This window comes from Beta vulgaris, chromosome 9 (genome assembly GCF_026745355.1).
Source record: "Beta vulgaris subsp. vulgaris cultivar EL10 chromosome 9, EL10.2, whole genome shotgun sequence".
In the NCBI taxonomy this organism is placed as follows: domain Eukaryota; kingdom Viridiplantae; phylum Streptophyta; class Magnoliopsida; order Caryophyllales; family Amaranthaceae; genus Beta; species Beta vulgaris.
The window spans coordinates 31654689-31677875 of NC_079210.1; the positions used below are offsets into that span (position 1 = coordinate 31654689).

Below are 23187 nucleotides of genomic sequence, written 5' to 3' on the forward strand. Positions count from 1 at the left end.
CTTCTTCCTTTTCCCATCCGTAAATCCCTATAAATCTCCACTGCTGCCCCTCCACTTCAATGTCTCCACAAATATGATGGCTCGAAAAAGAAACCAGAGAGAAATCTACCTCCTCCTTCCAGTAAATACACAATCCACCTGCTCTTCCCTGACTTGTACCCCAAAAGCATTTTTGTAACCAATTTTATCCTTTATCACTTTCGCAGCACTCTTACAAATCATTGTTTCAGAGAGGAAAATGATATCGGGGGCATAAGAAACACTCCAGCTCCGGAGTTGACGAACTGACCAAGGGTTGCCCAACCCTCGACAGTTCCAACATAAAGTACTCATAATGAGGGGCGGGGTTGGTCCATACCAACCTCCACCAGAATTTCAGGAGACAAATCATGCATAGAGCTCAGCTTAGTTCGCTTCGTAGCACCCAAAACACTTTCCTTCCCCAAATTGTCAGACTCCAAATTTCTTTTAGTAACAACATCATTTTCATCAGTATCCATTTGCATAGAATCCCCTTTATCAATCAATTCACCACGAGTAATTTTTGTCCATTTTTTACCACGGCTTTTTTTAGTGAGACATAAATTACCAACATTATTAACTTCATTAACTGAGGTGGGGGCAGGAGGAATTTTCAAAGCATTAAAAACAAAAGGGTGGGGAGGGATTGGGACAAGTGGCTCGTGGGAGCCCACGCCACTAGTAGCAATTAATGCTACTGTGTCCTTTGTTGATGACAATTGGACGCCCTTAGTAGCAAACAAAGCTACTGTGTCATTTGATGATGACACTTGGGGTAAATCAGTTTCAGCAAAAGTCAAGGAAGACTTACTCTCATTAGAAACCTGCCCACCAAGAGCCGACAGCAACATGCCACGATTCTCCTTGGGATTTGCGCCCATAATAGTGGTAGAAAGGTCCCTCCCCTCATGATTGGATTGTACCATTTTGCTGTCATCTTCAACAACAAACAAAACCTTTTTCACAGCTTTTAATCGCCTCTCTTCCTCCATTTCTTTCGAGCGGCCCTTGCAAGGCGTCACCTTCAACCCCAAGCTCCACCCCAAACCTTCTTGCTTATCTTCTTCTGCCACCAGTTGACAATCCCGTTCCGAGTGCCCCATTATCCCACACGCAAAACAGAAAAATGGAAGCCTCTCATAGGCAAAATCTACCTGAAACTCTTTTCCTTGTCTATCCTTCAAACGCCGAAATCTACGAAGCGGCTTCATAACATCCAACATAACTCGAACCCTTCTATATATGCCAATCCCCAAAACATCCTCCTCAAGTTCCAGAATTTCCCCCATATTTCCTACCAGAGCCCTAATTATATCATCAGATCTATAATTAAAAGGCAAATTTTTAATACGAACCCAGAAAGGAGAGAGGTTAATAGTGACAGGGTCCGGCTGCTCCTCCCCATCAGCCTCCTTTAGCAGTAGTAACATGTTGTCGAAGCACCAACAAGGGCACCCATCCATCACCTTCTTGAGATCTTTCCAGTGAAAAAATTGAAAAGCATATAAATTAGGGCTCAGAACCGTAATTACAACACCATGAGTCAGCCCCCAAACGTTTGTGATTGTTCGTTTGAAAGCCTCGATGTTATAGGTTCTCTCCGTTAAAATTCGTCCAAGCAGAAGAAGTGAAATCTTCTCCGAATCCCGGTTAGGGTTTAGAACTTCAAGATCCAAAATAGTATCTTCCTCATCGTCTAAACGTAACTTAGAACAGATTTTTGTGATCTCCTCAGCCATGGCTAAGGAGTGAGGCCGCCGCAACGGAGGCGCACCAGCCTGGTGAGCAGCACACTATCAACGCAGCCGCCGTAGAGAGGTCGCCCTTTTTCCAAGGGAGAAAACCGAATAATTCAATTACCAGGATTGCATGACATACTATTATACTAGGCCAATTTTACTTCATGGAGATGAATACGCGGTTACAGGTGCTCCAATTGCTTATGTTATTGGTGTATGTCTGCAATGTTGTAAATTGGACATTTAGACTTCTAATTAGTGGCATACATATCATTTTTTGCAGGTTGAGCATCCTATCACAGAGATGATTGTTGGCGAAGTACTTGTAGAATGGCATATTCGGGTTGCTGATGGCGAGCCTCTTCCTGTTATGCAATCAGAGGTGCCTTTATCAGGTGAAACTTCGTATAGAACTTGGAAACCAAAAGTCTTCATCTGAATGAAAGTGTCTTGCAGAATCTTTATGTTAGTAATATTTATGCTGCCATAGCGCGTTTGAGACAGCTTGACTGCTCGAGTGCTGGGATTTTGAGCGGCTAAAAGTCTTAATAAATTGAAAAAAAAGTTATGTGTAAATATAAGAATGGGGAACTTTAGGAGAATTATTTTCTTGAACTAATTGGCACTTTAAATGCAATCGTGGTCTTCTAGTGATCATGACAATATGTTCAAATTTGAGGTGATGTTTGTGTCTATATATGAATGATGACATTTGAGAACATATGTCGATGTATTTTGATGCTTTTCATAGACTTTAGGAATAAATCGACAAGAAGCTTCTAGATTTTTTATTTTTTTTGTTTTTTTTTTCTTTTTTTAATACTACAAATAGCCCATGGTGATTGATAAGACCACTACTTGCAAATCCAATTTTTGTTTGAAGGGTTCAATATTATTTTTGAATTATCTCTATTACATAAGAGAAGGGGGGAGCAACGGTGTCCTCTTTTGAACTGACTATTTTGCCCCCTTCCCTTTCTAAATTACAAAAGGAATCTCAATACCAAAATGGGGTCAAACAAAGCCACCGAAAATTAATTTTCAACCATCACTCAGAAATCACTTATATGAGGAAACTTTACAAATCACTCATAGAAATTGAGAAAATCACGTTGTAAAAATCACGCAAACCACCCAAATGATCAGGAAACATTACAAAAACTAAAAATTAACTTACAAACTAAAACTAATATACTATGCGTCAATACATACAAAAACATTCACAAAATTCACTTACAAATCATTGTTCTTAATAATCATTTACAATTACATACTCACAAAAATTACCTATAAACACAAATTTGAGAAAAACTTAAGATTTTGACAGTGATATCACACATTCGCCATCGGCGATTTGCGAACTTTCAAATAGGTACATAATTCTTTTTTAATCTTCAAAGTTATTTCACATTAGTCGATTGTTATGTAGTTGAAAAAATGGAGATAATAGCAATTGGTTGAAAAGGGCTTTTATATAATTAGACTTAAATTTGATTCATTTTCATATAAAATCAGAAAACAAGATGTGTATGAAATTTGATTCATTTATGAGACTGATGAAAAAGTTACAAATTTAGTTTTTTTTTTAAATTCCAATATAAAATTTTTGCCCAAAACTTTTGCAGAATATCCATGTTCAGAAATAAATTTTGAAAAACAAAACAATATCAAACCTTTTTGCGAACAACTTTTGCAAAAATTCATTTTCAGAAAAAATAAATTTACATTAATTTGCGAAAACCATTTCATTCGAAATCAGATTGTGTATGAAAAATTTGAAATTTCATTTCACCTATAATTGAAACTCAAAATGTTCAAATTTAGAAAAGGAGAAAAATTTAATATGACCATTTCATGCGAAATCAGATTGTGTATGAAAAACTTAAAATTCCTTTCAAATATAATTGAAACTCAAAGTGTGCACATTTAGAAAAAGAGAAAAAATTAAAATGATGAAAATTCTTAAATGTAGTATCAATTTGTGAAATCAGAATTTAGAAGTTAGACAAGGAAAAAAAACTGAAATTGTATTATACTTTTCGGTAACAATTTTGGGATCATAGAGAAATTACTGAAATCCATATCAAAAACTATTATAAATTACAAAAATGAATAAAACCAAAAAAAGAACATGACGATATTTAGTAAAGAACATCAAACTGATTATAAAAGAACATGCGTATATAAGACTTGAGAAACAAAAAACTATTCAAAATCACAAAAATGAATAACAACATAAAAAGAACATGGAAGAATCTTATTCACAAAATGGAGGTGAACTTAAATACTAACTTGCATTTTCAGTTTGTTTACTACTTAGTATTAGGCCTAAAAATATCATCGCACGCATCGTGTGCACAAAAGGCTAGTTACTACAATAATGAATGTATGGTAATGTTTATCTAGATGACGGTCATGCTCTTTGGGTTGTATGATGGTATCTTAGCTTGTGTTTACTATTTTGTTAAGCATGCTTTCACAGGCAGCAGTCTGCTCTATTGACATTATTGCTTATATGTGATTTATGCAGTTTGTGACTTCATGATCTCTCTAATATTCTTCATCTTCTATATATTAAACTATTTGTGATTTTTTTGTATATAGTGCCCTCGCCAACCGCTTGGTGTTCTAGACTGTGGATATTATGTGTGTCGCTACATGCTTGAGACGATACAGTTGAGACGACTAGTTATTCCATATAAGGTACTTGAACATTAGTTATAATTTGGATTTTTAAATTTCTATATGATTACGAATCTTTCAAACAGTAGATTTGTATCTATATTATCTCTATTATATAAGGGAAGGGGGGAGCAATGGTGTCCTCTTTTGAAATGCATATTTTACCCCCTTTTCCTTTCGAGATTACAAAAGGAATGTCAAAATCATAATCGGCACTCAAAAAAACTACCGAAAATTAATTTACAACACTCACTTACAAATCACTTAAAAGAAGAAACTTTACAATCATCATATACAATTGAGAAAATCACGTTATAAAAATCACTCAAATAATCAAGAAACTTTATTAAAACTTAAAATTAGCATACAAACTAAAACTAATAACCTAGAACGTCAATACATACAAAAACATTTACAAAAATTTACTTACAAATCACTATTCTCAAGAACCATTCACAATTAATAATGGTGGGTCATGATAAAAAAAATAGAGTTGTATTTGTAGTGAAATTGAAATTTAGAAGGTAGACAAGGAAAAAAATTATTTACTTTTTTTTTATAGTGTTCCCTATATATATAATGAAACTTTTACCTGTATTTGGACCTATTTTTTTCTATTATATAATAGTGATTAATTATCAAGGTAAAAAGGTTTATGCAAAATATCATTCAAGAATTAAAGTACAACATATCTCTATTATATAAGAGAAGGGTGGAGCTATGGTGTCCCCGCATGAAGAGACTATGCTACCCCCTTCCCATTCTAAATTACAAATTCACTTACAAATCAAAGAGGGCTTCAAAGTCAAATACAAAAAACATAATTATAACAATCACTCACAAGTCAACTAAAAAAAAATTGCATAATTTACGTTATGTAAATCACTAAAATGAGAAAACTTTACAAAAACGAAAAAAAAAAAATCACTTACAAACTACAACCTATGAAAATATTGACTTGAAATCAAAGTGTCCACTTTATTTACAATTTATGAATTACTGTACTTAATTCAAAAATGAACTAAAAAATTATAATATTAAAAATCAAAATAAATTCAATAAAATTTTTATTTTGTTCATAGAATGTAACTTTGAAAAGTAAAAAAAAAAAAAAAACAAAAAGATTAGTGAGAGATTTAAGTGACAGAAACCAAACCAACCAAATTTTGCAACTAAAAACAATTATATATTGTATGTCTAATGTTCAAATTTTGACTCTGAGGCTGAAAAAAATCAAGTTTCTGTTTCGAAAAAAATTCAAGCATGCATCGCCGTGCAAAAAAATTCTAGTATTACATAGATGAAGAGAAGTTTGGGTAAATTAGTTGAAAACACTTGATTATTATTTTATATCTGAATGATCTTGCTACAACTATGATAAAAAGAGTTATGAAAATTAAGCATTGTTTAAACTAGATTTCCTCAACAAAGCAAGCAACAAAAGCATTTCTAGCTAATGTACCAACAAATGCGATATACTACCAACAAATTTACTACAAATTCATGACACCTACATTTGTTTCCTTTTAATTTGTGCATGATTAATTATAAAGTTTAATTACTTTTCAAGTTTTTATATATGAATACTTATTTTGTAGTTACCTTTATTGTAGTACTATCAAGGGATTGGTCCAACTTATTCTCAGGAGAAAATTAATGAACTCAGGGAGTTGTGGATTACATACGTCGGAGATCAACACGAAGCACAAATGATGAATGAGTTCTAACTTTCCGCTTAATTTTTTTTTACCTTAATCCACTTTTGGACATACATTACATTTTTGGATTTGAATATTGATATCATGTGGATGTGGCTATAGGCAAGATTTGATCTTGTTTATGATTTAGATTAATATTGATATGTATATATATAGTAGTTTTTTTAGAAGTTTAGAATTATGAATATTAGTTAAATTACATTGTGATATAAAGAATTTGAAAGTTTGGAATATCATATTCAATTTATTGGTTGTAAGATCTTATGGGTTGAGTATTAATTATACAACAGATACAGGTATTGTACTATCCTGTAAAAAAAAGGAATTGTAATGTACGACATTGTTGTGCTGCGTCAACCAATATATGCGTGAAATAATAATTTGATTATTTAAAAAAAAAATATCATAGATGACAGTTATAGGTAATATATGTTATATATATTATAGGAAAACATAGCAGTTATTCAAGATGAGCCTTAAATTTTTCCTTTTTTCAATTTGTCATATAAATAGCAAACATAATAGTTATTTACAAAATGTGTTATCTAGTGGCATAACGTGTATTATAAATTACTGTTATGTTTTCTCTAGTAAACATAACACTTTCAAGTGTTATGTTTACTTTACATTACATTGACTTGGATAACACCTCAAAACTATTATATAAAGCCATATTTAACAGTTATCATTTCTCTTTTTTATATTAGTGTCAGAAGTCAAGGAAGACTTGGTCATAGAAGAATAAGTTTCGAGGAAAACATAACATTGGTAATTAATTTTTAAGATTTGGGGGACCCCTTAAAAAAGGATCCTAAGGTGTCGGTCATCTTGCTAGCTCATCTAAGACCCCTCTAAGTACAAAAATTTTATGTATATCATGGATATAGCCATATAATTGTGCATAATTAAATTACAATTATTATGCTGATAGGGTTTTCTAGAGAGATAGGCTCTACCTTCTCTCTATAAAACCCTAACCCTAGAAATTCCCCCAATTCAATTTTCAAGTATTTTCTCCTCTTAGAATTTATCTTCAGTCCTATTATTGATATTCAAGTCTTTTCGCTTCATTAATGGCTTGTTTTTGGTCTTTGTGGTGAGTTGCGAAATTCAAAGCTCCAGATTTTTTCGTCAAATTCGATCAATTTCGCCCCAAAATTGTTTTCGAAATCTAGTAAATTCAGTCTTCTAAATCAATCCTTTCTTCTGCCTGTTTTCTTCTCTTCATCAAAGTCGTCGTCTTCGTCTTCGCGTCTTCCCAGGCGATGGTGGATGATGATCCAGAAAGCTCCCTCTAGAAAAATGGTTGGGCTTTGCACCGCGGAGAAGCGTTCGTCTGGTTCGTTGGCATTTGTTCTCGAGGTTCACTGGCTTTCTTTTCCTAGTGCTCGGTGGCATCTCCGGCGAAGGTGGCTCGGCCAGTGGTGCTCGTGGTGCTTGGTTTGTCCACAACAGGTTTATTTGATGGGTTTTCAGTTCTTGTTCCTATTTTTTATTTTATTTTCTGTTCTATTTAGTTTTTATTATTTAGATGTTTAGCTTTGTGGTTGTTCTTGTGGCCTCAAGTAATTGTGCTTATCTTGTGAAGATTTGGGAGCTTATTAATTTTCGGTAGTGTATGTCTTGCCCCCCGAGAAGGGTTCGACGTCAATTTGGGCCTGGGAAGATGGTGTGATGTCGCGACGGAGCATTTACTCGAGTTCCTTAGTGTTCTTTTTTCTTCGTTACTTGTACTTGAAGCTTATTGTAACCACCCTTATGGGGTGCTTTAGGGGGTGTCTCTTGTGTAGGCATCTCCTAGTTTTATTTCCTTATCAAAAAATAAAAAAAAATGGAGATAGCCATATACACTAGATACTAATGAAAAATAATAATCATACGAGATAAAATTAGGAGTAAACAATGTGTTTTGATGTGCAAGGAAAATGATTATATATATCAGCATACTACCTCTATGTTTTACATATAATCTCTAATTATTAATAAAGAAAAATTACAAAAAATTGATATTTCAAATATCTCTATTATATAAGCTAAGGGGAGCTATGTTTTCCTTATTTGAAAAGACTTTTTAACCCTTCATTCAATAAAAAAGATTACCTATTAAGATTTTGAGATTTTCCTCAATCATAGTCCTTCCTTATTTAAAATACTAGAATTTTTTGCACGCGATGCGTGCTTGAATTTTTTTCGAAACAGAAACTCGATTTTCTTCGGCATAAAAGTCACAATTTGAACATTAGACATACGAAGTATAATTGTTTTTAGTTGCAAAATTTGATTGGTTTAGGTTCTGTCACTTAAGTCTCTCACCATTCTTTTTGATTTTTTTTACTTTTCAAAGTTAAATTCTATGAACAAAATAGAAATTTTATTGAATTTATTTATACTTTTTTAGTTGATTTTTGAATTAAGTACAATACTTCATAAATTGCAAAGAAAGTGGACACTTCGATTTCAAGTCAATTTTTTCATAAATTGTAGCTTGTAAGTGAATTTTTAATTTTTTGTAAAGCTTCCTCTTTTTATTGATTTGCATAACGTAAATTATGCAATTTTATGATTTTAGTTGACTTGTGAGTGATTTTTATAATTATATTTTTGGTATTTTTGTTTGAAGCCCACTTTAATTTGTGTGTGAATTTGTAATTTAGAAAGGGAAGGGGGCAAAATAGGTATTTCAAAAGAGGACACCATGGCTCTCCCCTTCCCTTATATAATAGAGATGTATATCAAAGGAAGTTCAAAGTAAATAAAATAAACTTTCATAAAAATTAAAAATATGTGTATTGAAAGAAAAAAGTTTATGATTGCAAAACAAATTAACATAACTAAAGCATTTTTCAAATCAATTACAAAACCGGAGACATAAATTTTTAATTTTACATAAACTTTGAAATTAAATGTAATAATAATATACCAACATCTATTCACAAATAATAATAATAATAATCGCTAAAACAATTCACGCACGCATCGCGTGCAAAAAGGCTAGTATATATTGATCAAAGAATAATCTAACAAAGTTGTCACATAACTATATCTTTTAACTATATACAAACCAAAAATGCTAGTCAATGTGAATTATGTGAATAATGTGAAAAATAAAAGTGCACTAATTGAAATGAAATGGACTATTGTTTCCCAACTAATTATACCTATAAGAATAACAAAAAATCTTACATGTATCGTAATTTAATTTTCTTTGCCTCTAGCCCAAAAGAGTTACCTCTTAGGTGAAAAAGGGGTCACTTTGTTAGTGAAAATAAGTTACTTTTTACCTCATATCACGTCTATATAAATGATCCTTTTAAAACAAAAAATTACCCTTAATTTTTTATTGTACACTAGCCTCATTCTAGAATGTGTATTACAACAAATATATAATATTTGTCTTGACATAGTTTGCAATTTGACCTTAGTAAATAAGTAGCCTTTGATATTCAAATTTTGACTTGAATCAAGATATTTACCATAAGACATCTATATAAAATAATGAAATTCAAAATAATCTATGATGATTGTACAAGAGATTTGACAATACTTTATATCGTCTTTCAATTATGGTTTAATACAACCTTTCACAAAAGGAGCTATTGATATTTTGTAATTTTGAAGTAGAACTAAATTAGATAGAACTAATATATGATGCAACACCACACATATATCCGTCATTCGTCAACGAACCAATTTGTAATAGAAACGAAAAACATAGTCCCAAACTCTCATAAGAAGAGAGGTAAACCCAATATCGGGTGGACTAGCTCTCCGATAGAGACAGTGTTATTTTATTTATTAACAAACACTTAAGATAGAACGCATTAAGAAGAAAGAGGGGCGTATCATCATCGAAAAGACTAATGGTAGCCCCTACATTGATAATGGAAGAACTAAGGTTTATTGGAAGAGAACCGAGAAATAAGGGCTGGAGGTGACTCTTCTAATTGACTTATAAATTCATGAAGTCGATCATGCAATTTTTGAAGATAAGCGTGCTTTTCTTTCTCTTGCAAACTTTAGCCTCTGCGTAGACTCGACCAATGCTACAATTGTATCCATGCCCACAATCATCATCTGTGTCACAAATACACAAACCTTCACGAGCACATCCTATTCCGTATGTGCTAGCTTTTAATCCTAAAACTTGGTCAGTCCAGTCACTCGAAAACAATCCTAAAGGATCATACCTCTCCTTAACCTCCATAAATTTTTGTCCATCCTTATACTTATTAATAACACCTTCAAATGCTATATTGCGATTTTTTCCCCAATGTGGCACTCCACCATACTTAAAGATCGCCAATTGCTCAATCTCATCAATAATATCCTCGTTTAGCCGAGGACCTAAGGCGTCTCTAGATCTGTAGTAAGTGATATCAAACTCTATTCCATCGTCGTCTTTTCCCAGATAAGCAGATGAGGCCTTGACATACCTCATCAGAATACCCATGTAACCTTCAAGGCCACATAAGGATGTTGGCTCCATTTTGACTAGCTTTTTTATGTCTTGAATAAAACTTTTTACCTTGCTCATAGGCAATGTAAAACCATTACTAACATAGAATTGACCATTTATTCTTGGATCCCATCCACAATAACCATCAACAAGATTGTTTTGACTATCAAAACACTCTCCAGAAGACTGCATCTTATTCTGATATCCAATAATTGGGTAGCCAGTGAAAGAGATACCTAGGAGCACAGATCAGTAAATATAGGTTAATAATCAATATTGCTATTAGTTCACCTTTTTTTTTTGTCTTTAATGCATTAAAAGAACATACTTTCCTCGTTTCTTATTTTTATCACTATAATTTGACGTTTACACTACTATATTTGTGTAGTATTCTTGATTTATTTGTAATTTTAGAACAATATAATACATATAAAAATCATATATAATATGTTGGATTTATATATCTTAATGTATATTTTTATAATATCAATTTTTTATATTTTTAACTAATAGATTGTCAAAATTGTGCATGGCCAAGCATTATTAAACTCAAATTGTAGCGATTAGAAAAACATACTTATGTTTCTAGATAGTTTTATTGAAATGACTTGACACATTTGTCAATGCACAACTTTTACCATTAATATATTTAACAATACTTAAGTAAAAATTATAAACAATTGATTTTATGAAATTACATATTGAGACGAATTTGACAAGATCTTATGCCACTTTATTTGTCTTACGTATGATTGATACAAAAGGATCAAATTATATAATTTAAATAGTTTCAAAACTCAATATGGTATAATATTTCAAAGATGAGGAAGTATATTGTTAACAATAATATTCATTTGCATATACATAGGTTACCTATATACTAGTTTTTTTTGGTATACATAAGCGACGAAGCATAGTGATGTAGACGAAATTCGATCCCAAATCTTAAGTACCTCTCACACAATACTTACCACTAAACTAGATGACATCTATAATATACTAGTACATAAAGTTGTTATTTTTCTATGTACTATTATCATCATTCCATTATCAACATATATTTGGCGTGCACTCAATATTGGAAATCTAATTGTGCTTGTGGTTTAAATATAAGAGCAGATGGGAAAAAAAGATATTAGATTGACATTTTATCTAAATCCTTGGTATACCGCACCTTCATTTCATATTATTTATTCACTTAACTAATATAATTGTTCTATATATGTGGTCATTCTTAAATGAGATATATGGTTATCGTAAAAATATAAAGTGATTAAACTCCCCCTACCCTTTCGATAGAATTAACTCTACCCATATAATTTTTTTTATTATTATTCATTTGAAATCATCCAAATTAATAAAGTATGTAGACGAGATTGAATCCAGATTTTGAATACTAAACCCACACGATTCTTACCAACTAAATTAGATGAAATACTGACTCTTTGGTCGTTGGTACCAACTACCAACCTATATTAATTCACCACGTACAATAATTGATATCTTCATGATTGCATGATTGAAGCAACAATTGGATGAAATAAGGAACCACATACAGGGATAAAAATATTACCATCGTTGGTGAAGCCAAATGCGCTTTGAACAGCATCTGTCACGAGTCCCTTAGCCGTGATGCATCTTAACTCGTTGCAACCATTTGATTCGTGTATCTCCTCTAAGTGATGCAAGAAAATTTGCGTTAGAAGTATATTTAGGTGTCCTTCGAATTTTTTATATCAACTTTGACAGATTGCATAGTTGTTAATAATTGATAAATATAATAAGAATATTTTAAACTTTCAATTCATAAAATTGACTTCTTAGAAGAACTGCATAAGTATTTTTAATCACAAATAACTAGTTTTTATATGCACGCGATACATGCGAAAATACGTAGGAAATTAATTTTTTTAAAGGGATATAGAAAATTAAATTAATTATTAATTATATTTTATAAATTAAGAATATTTGAATTGTTGATGGTTTTCTTTTTGTAATGTCTTTTTTATTTTAAAATTAATTAGGTAGTTTCCTTTTTTATTTTTTCAATTTTTTAATTTTTAATTAAAGTTAGTTAAAATAAAGATGTAATGAGGGTAAAATAGGGTTTCTAATATTTTGGTATCCTACCCCTCTTCCCATATCGAATAGAGATATGGTGAACCTGTTATACCATAATTTTTGGTGTGACAATCTATAAACCATTGCTTCTTTTATAAAAAGAACTTAAATGACAATAAATAAATGACAGGATGATATAAGATTCATATCATTGTTTTTATAGTCCATGTCATTCTTTTTGGAATCTATGTCACTATGCATGTTACACAATAAGTTATAATGTAACATATTACACCCAAGATGCACTCATTTTTAATACATATCAAATATTAACATTAAATGATATTTCTAAAGGAAATATTTATAATTTTTTTCGAACAAGTGTAATAACGTAATAATTCAGATTATATTTAAAAGAATACGATTTTTCCTAATATGGAATCTGAATTTGGATATGAAAAATGGCAAAAATAACTTAGATAACAATCTGATCAATAATGAGAAGTCACAAGCAATATTTTCCAACCAGAGAAAAAAAAATATTGATTGTAGTGTGTAGTTATTGAAGTCCATCAAAATTTAAAAGTATCCATAGCCATAAAATAAGGTGGGCCGGGGAACATCTTTTTTTTCTTTCCTTTATTAGGGTTATAAATATAGTTATTGTATGTTTAGGGTTCCGGTATGTGTAAGAATTAGAAAACAGGTCAGGTCCTGATCTTTCTAGGGCCCTAGGCAAAACTAGTAAATTTGGACCCCTTAAAAACTGCAATTTATAATACAACAAAATAAAAACATACAATAGTAGTTCCATCAAATACATCCATTTTTTAAATGAATGCAATTTTACAAATAGATCTACCAAAAAATAATTGCTCAAGCAACTTATATGCCATCATTCGATATATTGTAATTTTGCACATAAAAATAATGAAGTATAAAATTTACATCAGATTGGATTAAAAAGCAGATAAACTTAGAAAAATATTTATCTTTTAATAATATCACATTATTTTCATAGATATATTTAATTAATTTGGATAATATGGCTCATAAGCATATGGTCGGAGCAAGCATATATAATAGCAAAAATATTTGAATAAATAAGATTTAAACAAGGAAGATATCAAATTTAAGGAGTTAAGTGAAGTGGGACAGCCGCTGGTTAGGTTTGAGAGGTAGCAATGGTGTTGGAGGGTGCATCAGATATGTAAACAGTCGGTAGAGGAAGAGCAACCCTAACAAAGCATTTGACAGTCGACAACAAAATTTCCCAAAATCCTTATACTCTTAATTTCATATTCTCTTATTAACTTCAATTGATTGAGAATAAATCTTGTGGGTATTGTATTATACAAACCCAATTCTTCCCTCATTATAGAAAAAAATTCTGATACCCATATTTAAAAGAAGGTTAACAACTATTCTTTGGAGAATATGAAAACAAATGAGTTTAATGGTGATTAGAGAAAATTTAAGAATTAAAAGAAGATATTAATTTGGATCTTGGAAAGAGTGTGAGAGAAAAGAAGATGACGAGACTGAATTTTGGTGAACTGATTTGGGAAGCCTTCTTCAGTCTTCACGCATGATTCTAGCAGATTTTCCCCCCTAGTTTTATTTTAAAACATAGAAAATTGGGCCCTTTTGTACTTAGGCCCTAGACAATTGTCCCTTCAAACACCCCTCAGGGTCGGGCCTGTTAGAAAACCGGGGTATGTGTTAGTTTACATAACTACTGTTCTAGCTGATCTTTACCAATTACACTTTGGTTATGGTTTCCTGTATGAATGCATGACTTAATACAGTCACGTATGCTTGTTTTTTTTTTTTTTTTACATCGAGATGATTGCTTTTGTGAGTTAATAATGTGAGATCAAATATTTCTGTATCTTAACATCTTTCTCTCCTTTTCTGGTCCAAGAAAAGTAAAGATTCTACCAATTTATCTCACTTCTAGAAGAAAATATACCAATTTGTCTTGAAGCATGTCTAGGGAGCAAAATTCCTTAAAAAGAAAGAATGTTACTACTAATAAATTGGTTGATAACTCGGAAAGCTTATATTTGTCTTTAAACAATAAAATATGAATAAATCTCAACTGCGCTATTTTTTTTTGTTAACGGGAGTTATATATTAACTAAATACTTATAATGTTTAATATAATCATGCAGAACAAAGATTATGCCAATATAACAGCATAAACATAATTATTCAAAATCAAAGTTTGCACAATCTTATACGGTATTTTTTATCTTTTTTTTTTTTTGTTGCAGGTAGATAAAGGTATTTTTTTATCTCTCATCTACTTCTTCTTATCTAACCTACCATATCCACCACCAAGCTGTCACAACCCACCCCCCCCCCCCCTCCCGACAGCCACCCTACTACCCCACCACCCCTCACAGCCACCCCCTACCTCTCGTAACCACCCCAGCTTGCAGCCTCTGTATTTTATATTCGCATTGAACAGAACCGAAATTCGTTCCCACCATGGTGGAACCGACCTTTTTTTCAGGTTCCACTATGGTAGTAACGAACAAAATTTGGTTAAGTTCCATGATGAAACAGGAAAAAATGGTCCGTTCCACCATGGTGGAAACGAAAACTTAATTCCGTTTAATTATGCTAAAAATTCTTAAACTTTTATATTTTTGAGATAAAAAAAATATGTAATACTTATATAAAAATACGGGTTGGGTTGTGTATAGTAAATACGAAAATTAAATAGCAAGCCCCAAAAATCTTATTGTAAAATGAATGGAAATTGTTAGACATACATGTTATACTTTACCTAATATTCTGGTAGACTCTAAAAGAGCTCGTGGTGTATATCGCATTCCAGGGTAGTCATAAGTACCATTTCCGTATGTCGTAGCGGGAACTCGATTATCAATTCGGTATACAGCTTTGTGTTGGGCAGGAAGCCAAGTTATATCTGCAAACTCATGTTCAAGACCAAAAGTTGAAGCTTGAATCTCCAAGTCATTGTCTTCTCGAGTAACGTATGTGATGTTTCGCTTGAAAAGTGGATCTAACTTCAAGGTCACCTTTACAAAAACAAGGTGGAAAAATTGTGCGCATGTTCATGCTTTAGCAATTGTACAGGTATATAAATATATTTGCTCATATATTTCCAATGGGTACAAAATGAAAAAACAACAAGGTGAGTAATTTATATACTGTATTTTCCTTGCCTTATTATCATATTTTATGAAAAAAAACTAGTGTTTTAATTTGGAATGGGGAGAAGCGTCGACTATTTTTTTCTTAAGCATTAATTAAAAGAGAATAAGTTACATAGTAGTTGGATTTGGAATATGGTTCCTTATAAGAGATCCACCTTAGTAGTAATAAGATCTTAAAATTTGAAATAAGAGGTCTGGAGTTCTAAACTTCTTATACAAATCTCCAGATCATTTTCAAGGGGAAGATCATGTGAGTAAAAATAATGAAAATAAGTGTTTTGATTCGTAATATTCATTCAAAATATTTGGTGGGCCTCTTCATCACTGTTTTTCGTTGCCAGTTATAAATGTTGCTAAAAATTAAAACAATATATGGAAACCAAAAAAATGTAGTTTTCAATTTTAACTCATCAATTTTTAAAATTGACATGTTACGCATAATTATGACTAATTTTAAGTTAATTAATTAATATATCTCTATATCATATGTCCTTTACATGCATATAACCAAAAAGTAAAAACTGTCGGTGATACCATATGGTAACTCTTGGTTTCGATTTAAAATCCATAAAGATCGTCACTGATTTTGATAAAAGAAGCAATGAAGGATGTCTTTATTTCATACTTGAGGTTGTAAATTCAAATTTTTACATTGACAATATTCCAAATAAAAATGCCAAGTCAAATATGACATGGCTCCATGTCAGTGTTTGATGGGGCTAGGGAGACATGTGGCCGCGTACTCACCTACACATCTTGCCTAGACTTTTATTGTTTATAAATTCAATAAGGCATAAGGATAGAATAGTTGGAATTACAAATTGGTTATATTTGAGAGGTATAGCTTGGTGGTAAAATCATCACATTATAAAGCAATTGGTCACGAAGTCAAGACTTCTTACGTTAATATTTTAATAATTTTTTATTATATATATATATTTTGTGATCGTCTTACGTAGAGAAAATACAAACAAGATTATATTTTGTGATCTTTTCGGTTGATAAACTAACTCATTTATTCCAAAAAGAAGATGAGATTTGTGCATTACCTGTGAAATGACTCCAAGAACACCAAGTGAAACCTTTGCTGCATCAAGGTCTTCATCAGATATAGTAATGGTTCGAACTTTATAATAATCATCTTCATGCTCACCCGGGCTAACCATCTTAAGGCTAACAACATAGTCATGGACCGCGCTTCCACGACCCCATAAAGAGCTTCCATGAGCACCCGTGCCTAGCATTCCGCCAACAGTTACCCCCGCCCAATATGGGGAGTTGGGCAATGCTAAATTCACCTTGGCTGCCTCATCAATCAGCTGCTTAAGCGTTATACCGCTTTCTACCGTCATTGTTTCTTCTGTCATGTTCACATTTATCACCTTGTTGAGATTCTTTGTACTTATTATTAGACCGTCTTCTCCATCAGGGCATACCAACTTTGTAAAGCTGTGGCCATATTTCGTTGCAACCTGTTGAAAATTCAAACATTCTTTAGTTGTAGAAATTACTTTAGAATTGCAAATAAGTACCTCGAAGCGAGACCACCATGCGTTGTGTGCTCTCGGAATAATGAAACGCATACTAAAGCCAACAAAACGTTGCACCCTTCCCTCAAATAAATTGGGTTTTACTAAACGATGCTCTAAATTTTACTAAGAACGCCCTAAATACAGTATTTTTATACCGTATTTATTACTTACATTTCTTTTCTCTCTCCTATCCCCTTGACTTACTTTCCTAACCTCTCCTCCTCCTCCAACCTCAAAAGTTCACTTTCCGCCACACCACCACCACCATCACCATCTTCTTCTCCAATTTCACACTTTTTTCCTTCACAGTTGTCTGTCTTTTCTTTTGTTTATTGACCATCGCCACCTATTCTGAAAATTTTTGGGTAATTAACCATCTTTTTCAAAGAACATAATTTTTTCAAAAAAGTAAATTCTTCAGTGGCAATGTGTCGGCACCACCAGCACTGCAACCCCCGCCACACCACCACCACCGTACCCTGCCACACCACCACCACCCCCTTCTTCTCTCTGTTTTTTCTTCATTTACACTGAATTTTTTTTTAATATTGTTGGGGAGGGTTTTTAGGGCTTGTTGGGCCTCTGGGTGAGTGCCATGTGCGAGGGCAGCACAAAAGAAATTTATCTTACCACGAGTTCTTGAAAAGGGGCCAAAAAAAGCATTTCTATGTTATGTAAAAGACAGCTCCGCAAGAAAGTATAATTCGTCATTCAACTAACGCACAAAAAGGAAAATTTATCAAAAAAAACATTTTACGAGTTCATTTTTGCGAAAAAAAACCTTATAAAGTATTTTTTGCGAAAACAAACCGAAATCAATTTTTTTTTTTTGCGAAAACAAACTAAAAGCAAAATTATTTTGCAAGATGAAACCTAACCACCACTACCAGCAACCCCAACCCTCCCTCCACCCCCTCACGCGACACCCCCACCCCCCCTTCGCCCATACCCTCTCTCCTCCCCATTCTTCCCTCCTTTACCCCTCCCCCCTCTCCTCTCCCTTCATACATCCCCCCAACCGATGCGTCACCCAACCCCCCCCCCCAATCGTTGCGTCACCTAGAAATAATGGTTTTCGTTCTTCCATTTTTAATAGTTTTCGTTTCATTCGTGGTGGTAGTGGGTTTCGTGGTGGAGGTGGGGGGGGGGGTTCACGGTGTTATGGTCATATGATGGTGGTGGGTTCAGATTTTCTGCGGAGAGGGGAGCTGCGAGAGAATGGGGTGGGCTTGGGGGGGATAGGGGGAGGGAGGGAAGAAGAGAAAGGAGAGAGGGTAGGGACGAAGGGGGGTGGGGGCTGCCGCCTTAAGGGGTGGAGGGAGGGGTTGGGGGCTGCTGGTGGGGGTGGGGTGGGCTGGGCTGGGCTAGGGGTGAAGTGGGGGCTGCATGGGTGGATGGGGGGTTGGCGCGCAGGTGTTGGTAGTGGTGGCTAGAGGTGGTAACCGCCGGAAATTCTATAGTCAACACCGAAAAATGATACTAGGTTTGTTTTCGCAAAAAAAAAAATTGATTTTGGTTTGTTTTCGCAAAAAAATACTTTATAAGGTTTTTTTTCGTAAAAATGAACTCTTAAAAGGTTTATTTTGGCAAATTTTCCAAACAAAAAAGAGGTTCGTATGTCTCTTTCTCTCTCTTCTTTTTCTTTATTTCCTTCTTCTCCTCCACTGATTCCTTTCATCCTATTTCCTTCTATCCATTTTTAATCTTCACTGAGTTATTTTTCAAACCAAAATTATTATAAAAAAATTCCTTCTTTCTTAAGTTTTAATATTTGAGTTCCAAAAATACTATTTTCAAAACAAAAATTTGAGTTCCATTTGCTTTCCTTTTACCAATTTTATTTTTTGCCTCATCCATGGCTTCTTGAACATTGTCTTCAATGGAGGAAAACAAAAATTACAAGGAAGAGGAAGAGCAAAGCGTGGAATGCTGCAACAAAAAAGGAAGATAATAATTCAGGAAGATATTTCAAGATTTTTACAACAAGATATCAACCGAGAATTAAGGATTCATTATCGACTTTTTTGTTATTGATTGGATAATCAATAGAGATGGCCAACAGTGCGGGCCAATCCAGCAAATCCAACCCAACCCACCTCGTGGGCCAAGACCTTTCAGCCCGCGGACCAGCCCACCCAACCCACGAATTTCACGGTCCGGTCATGGGCCGTGAAATCTCAGCCCAGCCCGCTACGGCCCACGGTCCGGCCCGCCCAGCCCGCACCAGTGGCCATCACTAATAATCAATATTTTGTGGGTGGGGATGTTCTTTTCAATGTTGGTGGTAAATAACATGGTGCGTTTTGTATATTGGGTATGTCGTTTATGACCAAGTGCACTTATTACATCACTTTGCACCCGAGTCCATAGTTTATGCATTGGCAAATTTTCACATGCGTCTTACTATTTGTACCACAGGGGTCACTCTTTTTCCAAGCTATTTTTCAAGTGACCCCATTAACATAAATTGTGATAAATATATGGTAGAATATTAAAAAAAAACCAATTTACTTCTCAATTATTGATATATGGTACAATATACTTATTTTCGGAACAACAAGAATCCCTAAATATATGGATTCCTAAATAATGTAAATATCTAACACAAAATGTTTTCTAAACCTCATAAATTTCGAACATATTATGTTTCCCAACACTATACTATATCACTGACATATTAGAAATACTATTTCATAATATCATAATACCCTCCTACAATCTAACTAAAGTAAAACAAAGGATATAATTGGAATCAAAAGAAAATCGGTGAGGACCAATCTGATGATGATGTTCTACCTGCTAATGATGAGGATAACACTATAAACTCTTTTCAAGCACTAACCAAACATTCACAAAAGGAAACAAGGAACTCAATTTCTTTTCCCTTTCTTGAAACCCTCCAATCAGATGCCCCCTCATTATATATTCGAATTTATCGACCCTATATGGAAATTAATAGATTTCAATTAGGTTATTATATTAGCTGGCTCGAGTAATTGATTTTTGTTAGTTATTTGTACAAAAATATTTGGTAAGTAGCTAATAGTTGATTGCTAGCTATTTGATTGTGTAAAATGACCAACGAGAATATGGGAGTAACCTGTAATTATATTTGATTGTACCTTGGTAATGATATTTTATTTTCCAAATGTCTAGCAAAATATCTAGTGTTTGTTGTAGGTCATACAAGAGATATAAATATCAACAACTCTTTTTGTTGATTAGTCATAATCCATCACTTATTTCAAGATCATCAGCTAATAGTGACAAAAACCAGCTCCAAACTTTCAGTGTCCTCCACTTCAACACAAGCCCGGGATATTGGAAACATTTGGTTGTTTCCATCCCTACCAACTACCACAAGAACTTCTCCACCAAAAGAACCTTTCATGAAATAGCCATCAATACAACACTAGTGGAAAAATATGCAAGGGTACGATTGCGGTCAAAATAACCGTAAGGGCTGTGTTTTTGGCCAGCAACCCTTCCTATAGCAGCCCTTCAGCCAAAAGGAAGGGCTACAGTTTTGAACCGCAACCCTTCAGCGGTTTCTTGGGAAATACCACAATCCTTCACTTTTAGAAGGGTTCCGTAGGGAGTTTTAGTTCATGTAATACATGTGCAATAAAAAAAATTAGAAATTGCATATTAAAGGTTTTGATCTCGTAACGTCAATGTCTTTAGAACAAAAATATAATCTAGCACACTCATTTCCAAACCTCTAATTGATTTCAAAAAGAACTTTTTGGGCCTAATCATCTATTTAAAACTTCACTTAACTAAACACTCAAATTAGAGGATTGACTAGTCAAATCCTCTATTTGAATTCAAACCTCCAATTTTTTCTCAAACATCTTTTAAAATATGACAAATTCCTAAATAAAAATAAATCTCTAAGATTATTTTATCAACATATGAGGGAACACCATTCTTTTTTAGCCTCGTAAACTATACCATTTTTTCGAAGCTGTCATATTAAATATAAATATGACGGAGACAACAGTTGTTTATGAACCATTTATCAACTATTTTATTATTCTTTAATTCAATGAAAAACACCATAATAATAATGTTGTTTGGTCAACAAATCTAAATATATAATTATTTTTTCAAACACCTATTTCTTTGATAAGGTAGGCAACTAACATGAGTGGGAAGGTAAATATCACAATAAACAATTTATAGGACCATTAAAAAAACAGAAAAAAGAGGGTAAATTAATAAAATACAACTCAAAAAGAAAAGTGGGTAAATTAATATGAACCCAATCAACTCATATAATTGGTTTATTAGAAAAAAGAAGCATAGATTAACTACTAATAGATATGAGATTGGCTTTATTAGAAAAAAGAAGGATAGAGGACCCCTCCAATATTTTTCTAAAAAAAGATCCCATAACTACTTAGGCTATGTTTAGTTCACCTGAAATTTTCTGATCTGAACTTATCTGATTTGATTTGAACTTATTTTTTCTGATCTGATCTGATCTGATTTACAAGATCTTATCTTTTAGATTTTTCTCAATATATAAGAAAAGATATAGTCAGGTGGGGTCTTGTTTGATTCATCTCAATGAAAACTTTATTAATATTCAATTATTATAATTTTTACTAATATGTAATGAATGATATTTAATAGTAATAATGATTTTTTTAATATAAACATGATCTGAACTGATATGATCTGAACTTATTTTTTCTGATCTGATCTGATTTGATTACATCTGAAATAAGCAAAAATAAGGTGAATTGAACATAGCATAAGTTCAAAGATATGCATTTGGGGGATGTGCAAAGGAAAGTGAGAAGATAAAAAAAAGAAGAAGAAAAAAGGAGTATAAGATAAGATAAGATAAGATAAAATAAGATGTTAGACATACACAATATATAAGATAAGATAAGATAATATTTTATAAAAGCTTACAAGATAAGATTATATTTTATAAGATCTTATAAGATAAGATAAGGTAAGATAAGAATATAAGATAAGTTGAATCAAATGGACCCTTAATATTTTTCAAGAGAGCTAGAGAATATGTAAGAGAGCAAGCATAGGTCAAAGATGATTAGAATATTGTTTATTTTTTTTATTAGTGAAAGTGGATTTAAAGGATTTTTAGCAGATCTTTCAGAAACTAAGTGAATAGAAGAGTGAATAGATTTTCAAACTTAATGAATGGAGTAGGTATTAATTATTAATTAATAATAATAATAACAATAACAATAATAATAATTTTTATTTTACTATTCTAATAATTATTATTATTTTAATAAAAGTATTATTATTGTTATTATTATTAAAATAGAGTGGGAATTAAAATGAGATAAACTAAAGTTAATTATATTAAATTAAGCTTAAAAAAAACATCAAATTAGAGGTTGTACACTTGTTCTATACGTTGGCTTTCCCACCATTTATAAACAATATCAGGAAAAATTGGGTTAGTATCATGCATGGTTCAGCTCTTAAGTAAAAACCAGCTAGCAAACAAAAGCCAAAGCCTCGAAAATACCTTGATCTTTCTCTTCATCATAGTTGCATCTCTGACGTACGAGATTAACCGATCTTCATTTTCCGGGTAAACGGCATCAGCCGCACGGCAAGTGCTGCGGTCAGAGAACGATCCATAAGAATTTGTGATGACGCAGTCGGAGTTTCCGAAAGAGCATTTGATGGGCTCTTCTGGAAGTTCACAATGAACTACATTCTTACAAAGGATTGTATAGCTCAAGAGAATTCCTAAGCAAAAGGAAGATAAAGTCATTTTTGAATTTGAAGAAAGATGAAGGT

The 23187-nt window shown here is 32.7% G+C and overlaps 1 protein-coding gene across 1 annotated transcript; it reads right to left on the minus strand.

Moving 5' to 3' along the window:
* Nucleotides 1–9825: 9825 nt before the first annotated feature.
* On the minus strand, nucleotides 9826–23187 carry LOC104903505 (probable L-gulonolactone oxidase 4). Its single transcript, XM_048636617.2, has 5 exons — nucleotides 22910–23187; nucleotides 16915–17337; nucleotides 15472–15727; nucleotides 12190–12291; nucleotides 9826–10852 (listed from the first exon to the last, which is right to left on the minus strand). Exons 1-5 carry the CDS (start codon nucleotides 23159–23161, stop codon nucleotides 10110–10112), a joined length of 1776 nt encoding a protein of 591 aa, XP_048492574.1. The 5' UTR covers nucleotides 23162–23187; the 3' UTR covers nucleotides 9826–10109.